At 42.3% G+C, this 16,876-nt stretch overlaps 3 protein-coding genes across 10 annotated transcripts in view; 2 read left to right on the top strand and 1 right to left on the bottom strand.

Annotated features, from left to right (window-relative positions):
* The first annotated feature begins 5,097 nt into the window (after positions 1-5,097).
* Positions 5,098-12,967, top strand: AAR2 (AAR2 splicing factor). 8 transcript variants are annotated; one of them, XM_068098281.2, is made up of 8 exons: positions 5,198-5,262; positions 5,584-5,637; positions 6,145-6,323; positions 9,465-9,692; positions 9,852-10,070; positions 10,163-10,352; positions 11,852-12,081; positions 12,312-12,967. In XM_068098281.2, the coding sequence occupies exons 3-8, from the start codon at positions 6,177-6,179 to the stop codon at positions 12,471-12,473; spliced, it is 1,176 nt and encodes a 391-aa protein (XP_067954382.2). In that variant the 5' UTR covers positions 5,198-5,262; positions 5,584-5,637; positions 6,145-6,176; the 3' UTR covers positions 12,474-12,967. The 8 variants fall into 8 exon arrangements, with proteins under 8 accessions (XP_067954380.2, XP_067954382.2, XP_078633875.1 ...); XM_078777749.1 differs by having other exon boundaries at positions 5,231-5,303; XM_068098283.2 differs by having other exon boundaries at positions 5,234-5,383.
* Positions 12,968-14,028: 1,061 nt separating this feature from the next.
* On the bottom strand, positions 14,029-15,550 carry RPS20 (ribosomal protein S20). The gene is made up of 4 exons (XM_068098288.2): positions 15,388-15,550; positions 14,707-14,806; positions 14,526-14,599; positions 14,029-14,332 (listed from the first exon to the last, which is right to left on the bottom strand). Exons 1-4 carry the CDS (start codon positions 15,388-15,390, stop codon positions 14,150-14,152), a joined length of 360 nt encoding a protein of 119 aa, XP_067954389.1. The 5' UTR covers positions 15,391-15,550; the 3' UTR covers positions 14,029-14,149.
* Positions 15,451-16,876, top strand: part of ATP6V1H (ATPase H+ transporting V1 subunit H) — a 77,783-nt gene continuing 76,357 nt past the window's right edge. The window contains exon 1 of the mRNA XM_078777757.1: positions 15,451-15,551. The gene's annotated coding sequence lies outside the window, so the exon portion shown is untranslated. The remainder of the gene's footprint in view (positions 15,552-16,876) is intronic.

Genomic DNA, 16,876 nt, shown 5'->3' with positions numbered 1-16,876 from the left:
AACAGCAACGGCAGCGGCGGGCACGGGTAGTGCGCGTCCTCACTCCGGCTTGGTTGGTAGGGGGTGTTGGGAGGGCATCAGGCCTTCCCAACGAGCCGCCATCGAACATGTGCTCGACGGGGTTACCAAATAGGGGCTCCCTGTCAGCTCCTCGTCAAGGGCGGAGCCCGGTAACCCCCGCACCCACTGGAAGCGGCGGACCGGCCCCAGTGGGGCGGAGCCAACCAGCCGAGGGCGTGTCACTCCCCGCTGAGCATGCGCAGGGAGAGGGAGGTGACGTCAGATGCGCGCTGAGCTTGGAGCAAGCAAGACCACCTCCGAGCGCTGTGAGGCCTCCCCGCATCTTCTGGACTGGACCGTGCTTTATCCTGTCCCCGAGCCAAGGTGCACCTTGTGCCATCGAACTACCTGTCCCTCCCTGCCATCAATCCCTGTGTAAGTCAGCCTTGTTCCGTTTGTCTGTGGTCTGTCCGGGAATAGATAAGATTGTATTTAAGTGCCCATCTCTTCTGTGTCTTTTACCTCACTCTGCCGTGTAATCTACCCCCATTTCTCCACCACTGTAATTATACCCTCCTCCGGAGGTCTTGAGAACTGTACCCCTTGCGTCATTTCCTCTTTCCCAGTCGTCGTGTCCTTTCCATCATTGATTTGGCATAGCGCGATTTGGTCAACGTCTGGGTGGAATCGGGGTCTAGTCGGGGAATAACTGTTCGGTCGCGGCAATACCACCGCTCGGTAAATAACATCTAAACCGTGTCCGTAACAATATAATGAAAGTTCTAATATTTTAAAAAGAGAGCGGGAAATCTCTATAGCATTGCGGATCACATAAAGGTTCCTTCAACCACCGCTGTTATGTCTGTCCACGTGGCATATATAGAGACTTGTGAAATAATGCCATAAAAGCTGGCTATTCCTTATCAAATGATGCTTGTAATCCATGGCAATACAGTCACAAGCGGTGCAGTTGACTTTTTGTCAGAGCGGACGTCGTTTTGGAAATTTAAATGATGAATGTTAAGGACAATGTCAAGGTGATAAAATAAACGTGTTATTAGTCCCCTACCGGTGTACACCGGAGGGGACTATAGGTTTGCACGCCGTCCCTCCGTCCGTCAGTCCGTCCGTCAGTCTGTCACGCAAAGAACAGTTTTCCGGACTTTTTTTCTAAACGCTTAATGATAATGATTTCAAACTTGGCACATCGTTTCCGCATGATAAGTTTCAGATCAAGTTCGAACTTCACGACGTTTCGATCATTTTTGACAAAGTTATGGCACTTTGAACTTTGGGAATTCTGATAATTCTGATGATCCTTAACTCAGTGCCATTTTAAGTTTTAATTTACTTTAAAAAAGATTTTCTCTGCAATAATAGGACCGATTGAGATCAAATTTTCAACATAGGAGGGACTCGGTCTGTAGAATATTGTAATGGTAATTATGACGTCACAGGTCACGTGGTTCGGGCGCCATATTGTTTTTCGTGAAAACACGAAAACCCCTTTTTCTCTGCAACGGCTGAACAGATCGAGGCCAAACTTTGCAGGCGGAATCGCATACCCATGACGAACAAAAACGTCAGCGAGAATAACGTCATGCGTCACATGGTTTCAGAGTTATGACGTTTTAAAGCATGAACCTTTAAAACCGAGCCCCTCCCTCATTTATGATCCAATCGAGGGGAAACTTCACAGATCTGTTCCGCATGTCAGTCTACTAAAATGTCCTTTTGAAATTTGCGATAGCTCACGTGGTTTGGCAGATATCGTTAATTAAACGAAAATATTTTAAAAATGGATATCTCTTGAATCGCTTTATTGATCGACGTGAAACTTCATACTATAGTAGAAGTCATGAAGAGTAACAAGTGTGCAAAATTTCAAGATGATTGGATGTACGATCTGGAAGCTAGAAGTTGTTATTGCGTGAAGAAGAAGAGGCGTCAAGTGTGTGGATTTAATTATTTATCACATGTACAGACTGAAAGCATCGTTGGACACGACCTGTCGCGGTAATTTTAACCTCAAATAAAATTCTAATTTAAGATTTGTCAATAGCTGAGGTATATTAACAAACAAATAAAACAGATTTGGTCAAATTCTGACTTTTTTAACTCGATCGCATTTGACAGAGTTGTGACAAGCTGAGGAAGAAGAAACCTCGCATTGGCTTCTCCAATGTGCCATAAAAAAATGGATATCTCTTGAATCGCTAGTACCTCAGACCGTGAGTTGGTAATAATTTATATAATTCACACAGTGCAATACGTGCAGGCCACTTCACGGAGCGACCTTGCGGGCTTATCAACGAGGCGAGGCGTGACACACGTGTCTCAGCATACCTCAGATCAAGTTTGAAAACCAGCATCAACCGTGCATAAATTTGCATATTCGATCATTTTTGACAAAGTTATGGCACTTTGAACTTTGGTAGGGGACATGTATTGCAGCGCAATACTCAGAATGCTTGTTCTTCAACCGTTTCGATGGAATGCTTGCTTGAGTGCTGAAGCCACTTGGCTTCCATGGTGATCCGGAGGCTTGGTACTCCCGGGAGTTAGGATCCCAGGAGTCATTTTACCTTCCAAACTCCCAAACATCCTAGGAGTTAGAAAGGCAAAATAAATTAGTTGATTAAAAGCAACGGGGCAAACACGATGTCCGAGAGGTATGCACACTCACTCAAAGCCATCAAGCCAGGGTTTGAATGCCGACCCTCTCACTCTCCTCCTCTCCCTCCAGACCCCAACTGAAATCCCTCTCTCTCCCTCTCTCCCCACCTCTTTCCCTTATTCTATGTGTCCCCACTACTCTCTTCCTCACTCTTTCTCTCTCCCCAACCCAACCCCTCTCTGTCTGTCCCCCACACCTCTCTCTTCCCTCTCTCCTCATTTACCCTTCCTTCCTCACCATTCTCCTCTCCTCCTCTTTCCCTCCCTTCACAACCGCCTCCCTCCCTTCTCTCCTTCCCTCCTCTCCCGCCTCTTCTCCCTCCTCCCTCTCCCTCCCCTGCATCCACTCTCTTTCTGCTCCTCCTCCTCCACTCTCCCCTCCTCTCTGTTCCCCTCCTCTTCATATTCTTGTCACGAAGTGACACTGCATTGCCCGGATATCTTTACTAGTGTATATAAAAACAAAAAAAAACAAGTACAGATACATTCAAAGTACACCGCCCCCATGCCAAATACATAAATATCCTCCAGCGCAGTATTGCCGGGGCACCTCGGGCGCTCGGCGATACCGCATTGCAGTACACAGAGACGGCATTGGGAAGGAGAGATGTACAATAATTAATTGATTAATTGAGTAATTAAAATCAATAAACAATGATTGTAAAATAATTTCTCAATCAATTGGCTTATAGCATTCCTAAACCACCAGTGCTTCATCCGAAGCTGTATCTTTTTGGAACATTAATTAAATGAGTCATTAATCGGAAAAATTAGATAATTAATTTATTAATCAATAAATAATTAATCGATTAATTGATTAATCAATACATCAAAAATATTCTTTATAGCCACATCACTTGGTCACTGTCGTGTCCAAATATCGGCTTCCTCGCTCAAATGGTGCCTCGGATATTGCCCAGATGAGAAAGAAAATAAACAAGCATTCTGAGTATTGCGCTGCAATACATGTTCCCGACCGGCAGTCTGTCGTCAGGAAAACTGTTGGAGAAATTACCAAAGTTCAAAGTGCCATATCTTTGTCAAAAATGATCGAAACGTCGTGAAGTTCGAACTTGATCTGTAACTTATCATGAGGAAACCGTGTACCAAGTTTGAAATCATTAGCATTAAGAGTTTAGAAAAAAAGTCCGGAAAACTGTTCTTTGCGTGACGGACTGACAGACGGACAGACTGACAGACGGAGGGACGGAGTGCAAACCTATAGTCCCCTCCGGTGGACACAGGTAGGGGACTAATAAATGACTAATAATGAAAATAAATAAATAATAATCATAAAAAACATTAAATAATTAATCAATTGGCCAATGGAATACATAAACCACCACCATTTCATCCGAATCTGTAACTTAATTTTTTAAAAATTAATTAGGTCATTAATCAAAAAATTAAATAATGAATCGATTAATTGATGAATCAATAAAGCAAAAATAGCCTTTGCAGCCAAATCACTTGGTCATTGGCATGTCCAAATATCAGCTTCCTAACTCAAAAGGTGCCTGAGATAATGCCCAGAAGAGAAAGGAAATATATAAGTACTTAATTTATCGATAATAATTAAGTAACTAATCAATTAATTGATTAATCAAAACACAAAAACTACTGTTTTTGAAAAGGCACTTGCTCACTATTGTGCCCAGATTTCAGCTTCCTAGCTCAAATGATGGCTTAGATATCACCCGGACAAACAAGAAAACAAACAAACAATAAAACAAGAAAACAAGAAAGCAAACAAACAATAAAACAAGAAAACAAGAAAGCAAACAAACAATAAAACAAGAAAACAAGAAAGCAAACAAACAAACAACCAAAGTAAAAACTGAGTACTCCCTTTCAGCGTGCGTCATTGCCGAGCCCCCTTCGGTGCCCGGCAATGACGTCATGCAGCACCTGGAGATGGCATAGGGAAAGAGCGGTGTACAAAATTTTAAAAACGAATAAAAATTCCTACGTTCAACACGTATATCAGTCACGGATAATTCCTTCCAAGGGATTTTGTAGGCTACTGTACACACCGACACACAATAGCCTCCTCTTTTTTCTTTTTTTTGAACATATACAGTTGGATTGGGATATTCTCTTCCCCCACAACCTCAATGCAAGGTGCTCCTGGCTGCTGCAGATGCATTTGTGGGTGATGACGTCACTTCTCACGCAGGACCCATTTTCTATTCAAGGATGCTTGAAGGTCACGTGGGATTAACAGCGGACGGAGGGCAACTCGGAGGGAAAATTTAATTTGGGAAGCGTCGTAACGGTAACGTATTTTTATCCTCAAGTGATCGCTGCTTAATTGAGTTATTTTAAAGTTCAAACACAAGCACCGGTAATGATCTTTCTTTTCCCCCGTCGAAATGGGTGTAAATTATGATCACGTGATTGATTAAGTTTATTAAATTAATTGATTAACATCGGGCTTTGATGTCGCAGACTGCATTTCGCGCGGTGTATGAGTGAAGCGCGTTGGTGGCAAGGCTAATGACGTCTCGGATATTTTTTTTTCACTTCCCAGTTCTGCGACAGGAAGCTGATGCTCCTCGCTGTGTTGATGTTGTATTAACACGATTGGTAAATGCAAATTGATTTTTTGGGTTGATACCCAACCCAAGGTATTGTAGAACCATTCATTGTTCCTGAGCCTGACCGACATTGTGCCTTCTCCGTCGCGTGCTTTGTTGGGATGTACTGTGTGAGCGTTCGTTGTGCTGTTTGCAACCCCAATATTATCCCGGCACTCGGCAGGTTGTACAAGTATATATGTAAACGTTTTGCCGAAAGGGTTTAATCAATTATTGTCTGACATGCTCTAATAACTAATTTAATATGAAAGACAGCAAAGCATATTCATGGCCAATTACATGAATATGTGTGTGTATGTATCGTATGTAGGCCTATGCAGAATATACTCCGAGAGGATTTGACCGCGGAAACTGAAACTTTCAGGTATTCATTAGGGCACCCTGAAGTTGTGCATGTACAAGTTTCTTTTGATTCCATCAGGTTTTGAAAAAAAATAAATTCAGAGCGATCGACGCAGCGGTCTGTTGCTTATACGCCGCCTAAATAAAGGGATGTTTTTCTTTTAGAAGAGCATGCTACATGCTGATTTCATAAATTAGTTACTCCGATTGCTATACTCAATTGGAAGATGAATCATCATTCCCACCAAAGCAATTTCATGACAGGAAATACATTAGGCCGTTTGCCATTGCCTCCCTAGCAGTGGCCAGGACAGTAATGTGAAAAGTGGCCGTGGTACCAGCTTGCAGATTGTCTTCAGATGTATTTGAAGTGGCAACCCCTGGGGTACCAGGCAGTGTTCTCATCAATAAGTCACCCTTGTTGTCGTGTGCATTGTCTGTCTACGTTATTTTAGCAACCAATTGTTGACATGCGTTTAAGGATAATTTTTAAATTGACCGTTTTTATCCTTGTACATTATTTTTACAGATATCTGTTGCTGCTGAGAAGAGCTGATAAACATGATTTCAAGAAGGTCAAGTCTTTCAGAAGCGGAAGCAGAAATGGATCCCGCTTTGGCGAGGCGGCTGTTCGAGGAGGGAGCATTTCTCGTAATCTTTGGCATGCCGCAACATACAGAATTTGGGATTGACAACAACATCTGGCAGGTTAATAAATATTGCCTTTTCTATCATCTGCATCTTGAGGCTGGCTTTCCAGCGTGTTTTACAGGCAGGACATTCATCAATGTGTGTGCCATTCCTCAGATGGACGTTAAACGGGCGTCCCGTCTGCCAGCATTCGTTGGTGGATGTCAAAGATCCCACGGTGTCCTTCATGTGGAGTAGCTAAGCTATCGCCGACATCCTCAACAAATTCCAAATTTCTGCTCTGACTTCCTGTGTTGGAGTGGCGACCTGGCCAGGATTGTACGTTGTAACCATTGTCATAGAAACTGCTTCGGCAGCACCGACACTCTGTATAGAACATGGTTCATGATCTTTTCTGATCTGACTTGGGGTGAAGCGGGACCCTCTTTGTAATGGAGAAGAACAACTAATGACCACATTAAGGCCTCTACTAGAATTGCCAACCAATGGTTGTTTGTCCGTACTCTATCCTTTGAAAATGCTTAGTGTCATGCAAGGAAGCAACATATACAATTTTCATGCCTCTGCCAACAAAGTCACGGAGGCATTATATTTTTGGGTTGTCAAATGGGCTGTCCGTCCGTTTGTCCGTGATAGGTTTTCGTTACTGTGATAACTTGAGAATGGCTGAAGGGATTTAAATCAAACTTGGATTAAGTACATACCATGATGTAAAGATGAAATGATTAGAGTTTGGGGTCAAGAGGTCAAAGGTCAGAGATCATGTGTTTAAAAAAAATAAATCCTGTTACTGCGATAACTTGTGAACCAGCAATGGGATTTTGACCAAAGTTGGTACAAGTATGTATCATGATGCAAAGATGAACTGATTTAATTTATGGGGTCAAGAGGTCAAAGGTCAGTGTCTGTAATAGGTTTTTGTTACTGCGACAACTTGATAACGGCGGAAGGGAACCAAGTCAAACTTGGTACAAGTATGTATAATGACATAAATATAAACAGATTAGATGATGGGGTCAAGTAGTCAAAGGTCAGAGGTCCCGTTAGGTAAAAATTCTGTTACTGCTCTAACTTGTGAACCAGTGATGCGATTTTGACCAAACTTGGAATATGTATATATTATGATGCAAAGACGAACTGATTAGATTTTGGTGTCAAAGGTCAGAGGCCATGTCAGGTAAAAATGATGTGATACTTGAGAACAGCTAAAAGGATTTAGATCAAACTTGGTACAAGTATTATAATGACGTAATAATGTGGGTGGAGGCATATCGGTCAACGTCGTTATGGTGACGAGTGCCGTTCTAGTTCATCTTTGGCATGAACCAGCTGCGGTTGGGTTCGAACTGCCGACCTTCCATACTCAGAGTAGATGCTTTAACCACTACACCACTGAGGCTTGTATAGTATTTGGGATTTAAAACTGGGATCCCAGGATCATGAGCCATACAATTGGATTTTTTGAGTTTGCCTCAGATGACATGCATGATCAAGTCATGAAGTTGGCATGTATTTTCAACGTGTCAATGGAAAATGCGAATCTCTGCCTGTGAAGCACCAGGATGACAGTTTATGGTGATGTTGGGAGTCAAACGCAGGTTTAACTGCTCGAATGAGAGCACGCTACCTCAATGCTATCACCTTGGTGAATAATGACAATGAAAAGGTGTTGCCTGTTTATTCATTTTATTATTATCAACTTTGTACGAGCGAGAGTTGAGTGAATTTAAAGTACTAGCAACGGTACCCACCCTATGGGCGGGGCTTCAATTGGGAGGCCCAAATGAAAAGGCTAAATATCAGAAATTGAAGGCTTTTTTTCTTTTAAACGATTTATATAAACATCCGTTAAATCTCGATCGGTGCAGCCGTTTCTGCGGCACCCAGGAAAATAACGTCACGCGGGAGCAAGTATCAGCAGGATGTGGTAGTGTGGGAGTCCACGTTTCTGATCATCCTTCATGCCGAAGTAGCCCACCACTTCTCCAAGCATTCCGCTCTTCAGATCCGCCATGACAGATTTAAGCTTGATACTGAAGATAAGCCCTGGTGTTGGGCTAGCGGCTAGGGTGCCGGCTTAGGATCCTAGGATCCTGGGTTCGAATCCCGGTCGATCGCTGAATTAACGCCAGGGGGGTTGACTCAGCCTGTCATCCTTCCGAGGTCAGCTAATTGAGTACCAGTTCGCTGGTAATTCCCTGCTTGACGTTAAAGGCGGCAAAAAGGGTTGGCGTCAGGAAAGGCATCCGGCCGTAAAACATTGCTTCAAAAAGGGGACCAAAAAACAACAACAACCACGGTGCCCGAAAAAGGCCAACCCCCGCTTTGCGGGGAAAAATGGCCTCTAAAGATGGTTATTTTTTTTATTACTGAAGACACGTGCAGTTAGTCCTCCCGATGTCGTATGTACTCCCGATACGTGTTTCCTTCATTGTAAAAACTACCAAATCAACAGTTAAAAGGATTTTGAGCCGATGGGTGTTACGGCCTTGGCAAGATCGATGGAGACAGTGATCTGTTAGCGTATACACCACCCAAATAGCTATGTGGAGTTCTCTCATGTAGAGGTTAAACGTCCTTTGAACTTTGGCCGAGGTCATTATTGACTTTTAATGATGTTTGTATACGAGTGATGTTTAATGATGTTTATATTGGTTTTGGGTCGTCCTTTCCGCATATCTCGTGGGATTGTGAGTTGGAGAGATAGCCGTGATGGCGGGGAGGGGGATGGAATTCTCTCAAGCAGGGATTCAACCCGTGTCCTTATAAAAGGTCTTTGTCTGATGTCACCGTGTCCGATCGGTGCAGCCGTTTGTGCGGCACCCGGGAAAACAACATCGTCACAATGAAAACATCGTCACAATGAACGTTATGCGAACGCGAATGTTATGCGGGAGTCCAAACCTGAGAATGCTGGAGACCAAAGCTGAAATTGGAAAAACGAAATAGCCTCTTTTACCCCTGGGGATCCCAGAATTACCCACCCAAAATATCGTTGTGATCGGTTCAGCAGTTTTTACGGTACCTTCGAACGGACGGACAGACAGACAGACGGACGGACATTTGGCGAATTACAGTAAGATTTTTGTTGTTGTCTGATCAATAATAAATATTTTGTTCAGCGCAAGAGATGGATTTATAATCTGAAGCTGGTTGAAATTTAATTCTGCATATTCGTCGCATTTCCTCTTTGCACAGGTTGGGCCGCGGTTTCGTGGAGTGAAACTGATCCCTCCAGGCCTACACTTCGTGCATTACAGCGCTGTGTGTGCCGGGCCACCTCGACGCATCGCTCCTCGTCTCGGCTTTTTCCATAACTTTGCCAGGCGAGAGGTCCTCGTGCGCAAATGGGACCGCACTCTCGAAGAGCTTTCCGAGCAGCCGGTGCCCACGGAGGAAATAGAGAGTATTCGAGCCAAAATAAAGGTAGGCGTGGTGAGACAGATAGCAGATGGCTTCACAACTATTTTACTGGCGTGAATAAAATTTCCTAAAATGACAAATGGAGATGGTGCTGGTTTCGTAATAGATTACGATGAATATGTTGCATTACAAAGTTATGTGGTTTTTGTTTTTCTCAAATAGGATTTGGACTGCATGCTTGGAGCTTACCCGTACAATAATCTTCGCCAATGGTTGGCGCTTGTGAGTCATGTGACTCCCAAATTGGCATCTGACCTGCAGCCAGCGGATGGACGTGTGTCGGCGAGTCCCATACTTCTGCCAGACGTTCCAGGACGTACACAAACCGACAGGATGTCACTCACGCCGAACTTCAACCAACCACTTTGTACCAGCCTGCAGGTCCAACTCCTATATGTTATGGTCATGAAGTTAAAAGTGACGTCACCATGCTGCCGTTGCCGTGATTGCATCCATGTCGGTGTTGTTGACAGGAGGGTGAGGCGAGACTCCCCGCCATGCATCCGGTACCAGGCACCGAACTTCGCTTTTCGCTCGTCCCAACTCGCTGCTTCCCATCTGGTGCTTCACCTGCTGAGGTCACGCGCCATAGCCTAGATCGCAGTTTTGCTCTCGACTCCCTCATCGAATCGAAGTACCGAGGGGACGAACATGCTGTGCTGGGTAAGACTCCACATTTGTTATCTATGCGGCTCACATTGGAGTTTGTACATGTATTGCATGCATGGCAGGGACATTAGGAGACATCTGTGTACTTTTACATGAACTATAAGGATACTCAAAAACATCAGTGTCGGTATTTTTTGGTCATTTTAATTACTTTTTTTTGTTGGTTTTGATTTCAAACAAAAATTTAAACGATAAACACCGACAACAAATATCAGTGCCAACATACACCATGAAAATGGTACCATTTTCATGGTATAAGTGGTTGGGGAAGAATTGGACTGCAGTGTCATCCACTGGACGGGGAACGTGCCTTCCACAGCTTCAGCGACTGTGTGTTCTCGTTTCCCTCTTCCCCACGGGTGTAGTTTTGTTGTAGCTGTTGGCTAAATACTAGCTCATCTGTCTTGATGTTTGCCGTTGGCTAATACTACCTCATCCGCCTTCCGTCAAGGCCACCCTATCGGCTACCTGAGTTCCCACAAACTGGTCCAATTCGGATGGGTGTTTTTTAGGAGACACCATTTCCTTGCTGGATGGCCATTGGCTCCCAAAGGGAGGTCATCCTGCTCGCGTTGCCTGCTACACGGGTACTTTCACCCGTATGATGGCTTTTTATTTTATTTATATATTGTTTATTTAAATATTTAATTATTTAATTTATTTATTGCCTTATATATTTATTTCCTTTTCTATTTATTTCCTTGTTTATTTATTTTCTTTTTTATTTATTTAAATATTTTATTTATTTATTGCCTTATTCCTTGTTTATTTATTTTCTTTTTTATTTATTTAAATATTTTATTTATTTATTGCCTTATGTATTTATTTCCTTGTTTATTTATTTTCTTTTTTATTTATTTATTATTTATTTAAATATTTTATTTATTTATTGCCTTATGTATTTATTTCCCTGTTTATTTATTTTCTTTTTTATTTATTTATTATTTATTTAAATATTTTATTTATTTATTGCCTTATGTATTTATTTCCTTGTTTATTTATTTTATTTTTTATTTATTTTTTATTTATTTAAATATTTTATTTATTTATTGCCTTATGTATTTCCGTATTTCCTTGTTTATTTATTTTCTTTTTTATTTATTTATTATTTATTTAAATATTTTATTTATTTATTGCCTTATGTATTTATTTCCTTGTTTATTTATTTTCTTTTTTATTTAAATATTTTATTTATTTATTGCCTTATGTATTTATTTCCTTGTTTATTTATTTTCTTTTTTATTTATTTATTATTTATTTAAATATTTTATTTATTTATTGCCTTATGTATTTATTTCCTTGTTTATTTATTTATTATTTATTTAAATATTTTATTTATTTATTGCCTTGTGTATTTATTTCCTTTTTTCTTTAGTTTTATTTATTTATTTATTTATTTTTTAAACTCCATGTCCCATAAAATTGATTTTTATTTTTCCAATTATTTTATCCCCCCATAAACTGCAATTTTCCATTCGGTTTCCTCACTCTAGGTGAGCTTCAGTTTGCCTTTGTGTGCTTTTGGTTGTGCCACGTGCTGGAGGCTTTCGCTCACTGGAAGGCCCTCCTGGAATTGCTGGCCTCGAGTGTGTTGGCCGCGACGAAGCGGCCGCGCCTCTACTCGGACCTCGTGCCTGTGCTCTATGCTCAGCTGCAACACGTCCCAGAAGACATGTTTGTTGATATAGTCGCATCGGAGAACTTTCTGACACGCACGCTGCACGTAAGTGCCTGATTGCGTGACTCCCGTGGTGTTTTGCGCAACTTGAGATGCAAACCCCCGAATCTCCACAAGGTGGAGCTGTAATGGAATTTTTGTTCGCTGTGTGTTTGAATAATATCCAAGATGACTGGCAAAAAAGTCCAATCAGACCAACATCTCTCGTTTCCTTTGTCATGATATCCTGGTCACGTGTGTGCAAATCCAATTTTTTTGTTTTGATTCTCTCCCAGGAGCTTTTTGAGACGTTGTCCAATTCACCCGTGGAGCCGACGTTGCGTCAGCGAGCTTTGCGTTTCAAGGAACACTTGTCACGCACCTACGGCTGGGACTTTGATTCCGAGCCGGATGACTGTGCTCCCGTGTTGGTTGAGCTATCTGGCACGCACGTCTGATCTCCCATGGTATGGTCCCCTCAAACTCTAGCTGGAATGGGGCAAATGGGCCTGGTTTTGAAGGCTTCCACCCAATACCTGTGCTTCGAGGACAAAACCAAACCAAACAAAAGTTTAGTTTTCTGTCATGCTCAGCAGATGCTTGATCCAAAATCAAAAGGGGTAAAAATGGTGGAACAAATGCGAAGATAATCTTGTATATCAAGGACAGATATACTTGAAACTTCTTCCTCTTTTTTAATCTATATTCTGTATAAAAGATTTTAAAAACTTACAAACTTCTTGTTTTTGTAAGATGAACATTGAGGATAGTCTCCCCTCCCCTCCACAGATCTCCAGGTGTCCCTGTTCTCTACTGTTGTTATGCTTCCCTCTCTCCCCCTCTTGTCTCCTGCTCGCTTTATTATACGTTTTTTGTTTATGTCCTTGTTTTATGTGTTGCTCTTACACGAGCCTCAACATTTGTATACTAAATAAATAAATACTGCCCTCTTCTTGTGGAATCTTTCACGAGTTGGCTGACCACATCTGTGACGGAAGATGACTGGAATTTGTTCCAGGGTGCAGGCGATAGCTCACCTACTTTTCACAAAGGTCAGTGGTATCTAATATCCCCAACTAATGCTGGCAAACGGTATGCCCAGTTTAACGTCCATCCGAGGGCCGGTGCGCACGTTGATATCCTGCCCTGCCTGCTTCTTTCATAGGAAGGACAAAGCTCTGCAGTGTTGCATCATTGGCTGAGGGTCCGGCTAGGTTGCTGATGCAACGCACTCTGTAGGTTAGAGCAGGAATTTGTTTCAGGATGCCGGTGATAACTCACCTACTCTTCACAAAAGAGACCACGGGATCTTTAACAACTAATGCCAGTAGATGATACTCCCAGTTTAACGTCCGTCCGAGGGACGGCACACACATTGTCTTGCCATACCTGCTGCAAGAGACCAGCGTGACAGTTTTGTAGTAGAGTCGAGATTTGAACTCGTGCTACTGTTTACAGGTGTGTGTGCGCGTACCTCTCAGCCATCCTGCCAGCGAAATATGAGGATGAGTTTATAGCTGGGTTGAGATTTAAACCCAAGCAAGATGGCTGAGGGGATTATGCATACTTGTAGGTTGGTCTGCCAGCCCATAATCTATCTACATTATAAAAGGAGCTGTGTCTGTTTGTCGTGTTATAACTTGAGAACGGATTACAATAAATCCAACTACGGTGGATTCTGGTAATTCCCGGGAATATTTGTGATCCAAAGAAATTCTTTTTTTGGGGACACGTGTCAAAACTGCAAACACGTGACATTGGTTATCCCTGCACAGAGAGCAGGATCTCCCAAGAATCCTTTTTTTTTTTTTTTCCCCCATAGATTAGCCCACAGATTTATTTATTTTTCCCCATAGATTAGCCATCCCACCAAAGATTGGTATTTCTGTCACCAAAGCGACGGGTCTTATATTGTAGTAATATATAAAGTAGAACAACACGTGGTGGAGCATATATCTGCACAAGGCTGAAGTTGTTTTTTTCCATTTAAGGTCAAGCAAATCGATGCATTCAAAAGGTCAAAGTTCAAATTTATTCATCAAGGTTACAAGATGGCATCACTGACCACAGCCCCGGTCACGAGGGGTTAAATCCACTCTTATAGAAACAAGAGCCAAACGAACCACCTAAGCGACTATGCGTCGGCGATGGTCACTTCGACCTCGACTCCAGGCTCGATGCTAATGGACGTTATCTGTTTTACAATCTCCGAGGAGCTGTGTAGATCGATGAGGCGTTTGTGGATGCGCATCTGGAAGCGGTCCCACGTTTTCGACCCTTCACCGCACGGTGTTTTGCGTGTGGTGATGCGCAGCACCTGCACAGGACAGGGAGAATAACAAAATAAATACCGTTGCGATTTCATTGGAGACCCTTCTGTCGTTTCCACTTTTCCTTGTGGTTGGTGACTTTCCAGAAGCCAATGGGACGCAAGTAAAGTCTTCGGTTCAAACACTATGAAAGTGGAAACAGCATTTTGACCGCCCCACGTGCGTGTATAATCCGCATACCTTGGTGGGCATGCGAACAGGTCCCTTGACTTTCAAGTTCTTGTCCTTGGCTCCACGGACCAAATCAGCACACACTACAACAGTAAAGCACACAATTAGGGTTTGACCCAAGAAGCATACGACTTTGCCATTTCCTGACATACGCAAGAGAATCTTCCGTGACGAGCCCTTTCATTCAAACCTTTCTCCAGAGATTTCACATTGCGACTGGTTAACGTGATACGGATGCGGTGGATCTGGACCTCAGACTCCACGGGAGCTTTTCCTGGGTCTTTGAACGCCTGGGTGGAAGAGATTGCTTCTAAGAACATTGAAAAGTACAGCAACACACTGTGGTTTACAATAACGTGTTCACAACTACTAAACGGCTATAAATAGGCTATTACATTTACAGAAACTGTAATTTCATCCAGTTTATTTAAAATGTTGACTCCGCATGCAAACTTTTTTGTACGGACAAACGTCGAATAAACGAAGACAATATATATGAAAATCACAAATTAATAATTATTATTGCGAATGTTTCAAAATATTGCTGCACAGTGAAATACAAGAAAAAATAATTTGTAGTGCTAAACGGCCATGGTGACGAAGTTGGCAGCAGACGCCACACCAGGCCTTTCCTATGGCGGACTGTGAAATATTCCAAAAAATTCAACTTCGAAGCTTAGTGAACATAGATTAGTCATTAGTTAGAAGCATTGACGGTTATATTGAAAAGGAAAGATCGAAAATGCTTTGTACCAGAGTCTTCAGATAGAATGGCCTCATGTTTCGGCACCAACGTGAGTAAAACGTGCTGATAAATGCACTTTAAAATCATAATCTCCACACCGGTACACGACCATTCCACAGTACTTACCATAACTGTGAACTGGCCGACTTGTGCGGTTAAAAAGTTGCCGATTAAACTCCTTTCAACCAGACAGCGGTGAGCCAGCCACACTCGCTATCCTCACCAGGCCGCTGAAAAGAAGGAAAGAGGGAATGACGTCATCGTACGTCACCTCAACCCACCCAAGATTGGTAAGGCTGTGCAAAATTACCCTAATGATAAAAAGCAATGTAATGTTTTTACATATTATTTGGTAGTTATTGGGTAATGCTGTATATATTTAATTTATATCATTATTTAAAAAAAAAAATCAGGATGTACGCCCGGTAACGTGTGACGTCATTACGTACAAATGGCGCGTTTACGTTATTTGTCAGGAGGAAATTCTGGTGTGGTTCTTATTTCCCTATTCTATGACTGGAGCAATCTTGGACCACGTCGAACAGACGTATTGTAGTAAAAATAACAAATCGAAGTGATTCGTTGTCTCGTACCTATGGCTACAATTATCAAAACAGGTAAAAAGCCATCTGGCCCATATTGAACTCTGTGTTGAACACAATAATTGCTTGTTGGTTAATATCCAAGCCCAGGTTCACCAACCTGACCCCCATCGCACCAAAGTAATAATGTTAGTACACGAATGCATGATGTTTCACTACCAATGAAACATCCGCCTGTTACACCGCTCTAGTGTAACAAGGGGGTTGGATCAATTTGCTGATTTTGCTCCCGCCAGTATGTCAGTCAATCGGGGATGTTGGTACACACACAAACAATCTCCGATATTTGACGTGCTTACCTGTTTAACAAAACATGCCGTGGTGTCATTCCTTCTCTGTCATTCATTCTTACCTTGGTTGGTTATTTTTGGGGATTCCATTCTACCTAGGTATGTTGTTTAATTTAAAAAAAAAAATTCCCTGACTTTTATTGGTTGGTCTAGTCTGTTTATATGTCAATCGCCTACAGATCGCATATTTACTCCGACCTTCATGAAACGTAACCACCGAGAAGAGGTAGTCACGAGCTTGAAGCCTGTTGTTGAGGTAAATAGGTCAATAAGTCAAAAGCTCACGATCATATAAATCGTCAATTTCCATATAATAAATATATATAATAAATCCATTTTACTGTTCTCCAACCTATAGTTTTGTCTTCAAAACTCAATGTTTCGGCCACCTGGCGTGCACTGGGCCTCCGCAAGCCTTTATCAAGATTAATTCCCTTGTTTACCTCCTCCCAGATATACCTGTGGGAAGGGGGTTGGCCTATTCTGTCAACCAATCACAAATTGAGAGCTTGTGCTGCAAGTGTTCAGATGGGCCTTGGTCACTTCGATCTGCTCCACAAGTCTACTGGGAGAAAATGTTTGGGCCAAGTCTTTCACAAACAGGCTGGCCAAGCTTGACGTTCAAGTGAAGGTGGCAGGAATTCGTAGTTTCATCCAGGATGCCGGCAATAACTCACCTATCCTTTGGAAACGCATTGTAAATCTTTAACGACCACCAACTAA

This window comes from Myxine glutinosa, chromosome 5 (assembly GCF_964187855.1).
Source record: "Myxine glutinosa chromosome 5, kmMyxGlut1.1, whole genome shotgun sequence".
Lineage (NCBI taxonomy): Eukaryota > Metazoa > Chordata > Myxini > Myxiniformes > Myxinidae > Myxine > Myxine glutinosa.
The sequence above is the reverse complement of the archived record's forward strand: the minus strand, read 5'-3'. Positions and strand labels throughout refer to the sequence as shown.

What these genes read in the sequence shown, in the direction of transcription:
- RPS20 (XM_068098288.2), bottom strand. An exon ending in TGTGAAATCTCTGGAGAAAG is followed by an intron (nt 14,600 to 14,706) that starts GTTTGAATGAAA and finishes TTACTGTTGTAG; the next exon opens with TGTGTGCTGATTTGGTCCGT. An exon ending in CTGTTCGCATGCCCACCAAG is followed by an intron (nt 14,333 to 14,525) that starts GTATGCGGATTA and finishes TGTCCTGTGCAG; the next exon opens with GTGCTGCGCATCACCACACG.
- AAR2 (XM_068098279.2), top strand. Translation starts at nt 6,177, where the DNA reads ATGATTTCAAGAAGGTCAAGTCTTTCAGAAGCGGAAGCAGAAATGGAT. An exon ending in GTATTCGAGCCAAAATAAAG is followed by an intron (nt 9,693 to 9,851) that starts GTAGGCGTGGTG and finishes TTTCTCAAATAG; the next exon opens with GATTTGGACTGCATGCTTGG. An exon ending in GGACGAACATGCTGTGCTGG is followed by an intron (nt 10,353 to 11,851) that starts GTAAGACTCCAC and finishes TCCTCACTCTAG; the next exon opens with GTGAGCTTCAGTTTGCCTTT.